Source organism: Elgaria multicarinata, chromosome 11, assembly GCF_023053635.1.
Source record: "Elgaria multicarinata webbii isolate HBS135686 ecotype San Diego chromosome 11, rElgMul1.1.pri, whole genome shotgun sequence".
Taxonomy (NCBI): Eukaryota; Metazoa; Chordata; class Lepidosauria; order Squamata; family Anguidae; genus Elgaria; species Elgaria multicarinata.
Genome location: NC_086181.1, coordinates 20314183 through 20317499, shown reverse-complemented (window position 1 = coordinate 20317499; position 3317 = coordinate 20314183). Strand labels below are relative to the sequence as shown.

General features: G+C 41.6%; 1 protein-coding gene across 1 annotated transcript; it reads right to left on the bottom strand.

Moving 5' to 3' along the window:
- Window positions 1-1189: 1189 nt before the first annotated feature.
- On the bottom strand, window positions 1190-2158 carry LOC134406739 (olfactory receptor 6M1-like). Its single transcript, XM_063138269.1, has one exon. It carries the CDS (start codon window positions 2087-2089, stop codon window positions 1190-1192), a length of 900 nt encoding a protein of 299 aa, XP_062994339.1. The 5' UTR covers window positions 2090-2158.
- Between the last annotated feature and the right edge of the window lie 1159 nt (window positions 2159-3317).

The following is a 3317-nucleotide window of genomic DNA, read 5'->3' as shown; positions in this document are numbered from 1 at the left end:
TCCTGCCTATTATGTCTTTCCTAACTTGCCTCTTCTCTTAGCTAGACCATCCCAGGTGTTGTAACTCATAGTGGAGTTGCTCCACCACCTTGATCATTTTAGTTGCTCTTTCTGCAATTTTTTCGACTCTACAATATTTAGGTGCAGCGACCATCAACTATTCCACCTCAGGTGCGTTTACCAAAACTCTATTCAGTATTCCAGGTGTGGTTGCATCATATATGTGGACAGCTTGATATTGGCAGGTTTAATTTCGGTTTCTTTCCTAATTATGTATAATATGGAATTTGACTTTTTCGCATTCTGGCTAGAGTGATTGGGTGAGAGGTGTACAATCTGAATGACACCATGGAAAAAACGTCCTTTATTGCAGTAACCATCCACCAAACCATAGATAGAATCATCTGGAGAAAGATCTCTGAAAAAGAACTTAACAAGTGAGCCGATTCATGTGTGGAAGGGGCAGCAGCTGTCTCTAAAGTAACTTGTCAACTCCTTATCATCCTCTTATTCTGATATCCCTGATTCATTCTTGACAAATCACAGAGTTCTTGTTTGAAAGTCAAAGGTGTAAAAGGTTGAAGAACACTCTGTTGTTAATTGGAAATATTATGAACTGTGGGGAAAATCCCCTTCCTCCACCCTTCCACATGATTCTGTACATTTGTACCATTCAAAGGAAATCTTAAAAACATCTCAGTTTCAATTTAGTGGCATGAAATTGAAGTGCTTTATAATTATTCCATTGAATTAGGATGTAATAAACAAACATAATGATGCTCGAGTAACTTTATATTTTCAAATTCCATTATGAATGTGTATTGTGTAGCTCTTAACGATTCATTTTACTGTTGTACAGATCAGAACCTTCACTACCAGCTTTCCTAATTCCCAAATGTTCCAATACAACTCTTCAGTCAAAAAAATAAATCACAATATATTTTAAATGTATATATATATTACATAATGTGTTTTTAGAGAAAGTACATTTAAGCATACATACTTAAATGAAATTTTCAATTAAAGTTTTTTTTAAAGAAATAATAAATCATAAATTGGTTTGGAAACAGAACAGAATGGGTTTATGGGTAAACACTACAAAAAGTAGCATGAACTAGAAATAAACTGACTTAAAAGTCAATTTCCAAATCCATATGTAGCTTTTGTTTTTCTGAGACTCAGGATTCTCTCACAAATGGAATTCCTTGGATATTTCAAACTCTTTCCTACTAATCAGCATTTTGAGGATTATCTTTTTCACAGCAGTTTTCATATCTTGATTCCTCAGGGTGTAGATCATTGGGTTGAGCATTGGGGTAACCACACTGTACACCACAGCAATAATTTTGTTCAGGTCAAAAGATGAACGGGTGGTTGGACTTACATACATGAATATCACTGTCCCATAATAAAGAGAGACAACAGTGAGATGAGAGGCACAAGTGGAGAAAGCCTTGTGGCGCCCATGTGAGGAAGGTATTTTCAATATGGTTATAGTAATGTAGATATAGGAGACAACAGTGGATAGGAAGGTGCTCAGAATCACCATAGCAGAAAGCAGGAACACAACCTTCTGTGCAAGTGTTGTGTCTATGCAGGCCAGTTTCAATAAAGGTGGAATATCACAAAAGAAATGGTTTATTACATTTGGCCCACAAAAAGGAAGGTTCACCACAATGATGGCAGCTACCAAAGGGGCCAGGCAGCCACCTGTCCAGCAGCCAATCACAATAAGTACACAGACTCTTTTATTCATGATAGTTGGATATCTGAGAGGGTAGCAGATGGCCACGTATCGATCATAGGCCATTGATGCAAGGAGGAAACACTCAGCTGTCCCAAGGAAGAAGAAGAAGTATGACTGTAGAAAGCAGCCAACAAAGGAAATTGTGTGCACCTCCATCAACAAGATGGACAGCAGTTTGGGTACTGTTGAGGATGTATAGCCTATATCCAAGATAGACAGATTTCCTAAAAAGAAGTACATAGGGGTCTGAAGGTGGCTGTCTGTCTTGACTGCAATGATGATGATTATGTTGCCGGTCATGGTAAGAAGATACATAGAGAGGAAGAGGAAAAATAGTGACATTTCTACTTTCCTCGTATTAGGAAATCCCAGAATAATGAATGTTGTCACTATGGTTTGGTTCAGAGGTACTGCAAGCCACTCATCTGGCATCTGTAAGAAGTAAACAAATAAACAGAATCACAAACAAAAGTCTGAATAAATGAAAAAGTAATCAGTATGGGGTAGGCAATGGCAAACCACCCCACTACAAAGTCTGCCAAGAAAACGTCAGCGAAAGCAGGTGTCCCTCTCGGAGTCAGCAATGACTCAAGTGCTTGCACGAGAGGTTTCTTTCCTTTCTCCCAATCAGTATGTAGAACACTGTGTTGTATGGCTGTGCACAGCTCCCCTGACTCACCTTGGAGGCTGCTTTGGAGATTCTGAAAGGGCACTGATTTGACACAGGGTGCTTTGGGGAGTGCCCAGCATGAAGCTGAGGTGAGATTCACCCCACCCCACCCCAAAACTTGTCGGCTTTGTTGGTTCCGGAGTGCTGGCTGCACAGCCAGCACCCAGGAAAGCCAGAAGCAAGGCCGATTGGTAGTCCATTGGACTCCTGACTCCCTGCTCCCCCTTGCTGCCCCCACTTCCCCCACACCACCCCCTCACTGTCACCACACATACCCATCCTAGAGCAGCTGCTGCTGCTGGGGCTTACCTGCAAATGCATCCTCCTTCTGAGAGCCAGGCTTTAAAGTAATTTAGAGTAATCATGGGGGCTCTTTACTTTTAGAATTTCTATTGTCAGAAACTACAGTGGCCATAAAGAGCCATTTACCCTTTATCCCCCACGCCATAGTTTGTGTCCAAAGATATACTAAAAGTAAAGATCCCCCACAATAACTTTAAATTGCAGCCAGGGTCTCAGGAGGAGGATGCATTTGCAGGCAAGTCCCTGCGGTGGTAATGGTGGGAGTCCAGGAAGGATGTGGGGAAAGAGGGAAGTGAGCCCAGTAAGTCCAATGGACTCACCTGGACTAATGGATGGCATTGTGCTGGCTTTCCTGGGTAGGCAGACGGGTATGGGTGAGTGGCTCTGCACTTACCCAAATTGGCCCAAGGCACATCAAGTCTTTGGTGCCAATCTGTTTTGACCTCAGAGATTTGGCCCAAGGTGGTACACAGCCCTACTGTGCTGGTTTTCCTTTCATCTTCGGCTATTGGGCGGTATAAAAATGTAATAAATAAATAAATAAATAAAAATCTTCATCTCCAGTTCAAACACACAGTGGGAGTGGGGAAGAAGCCC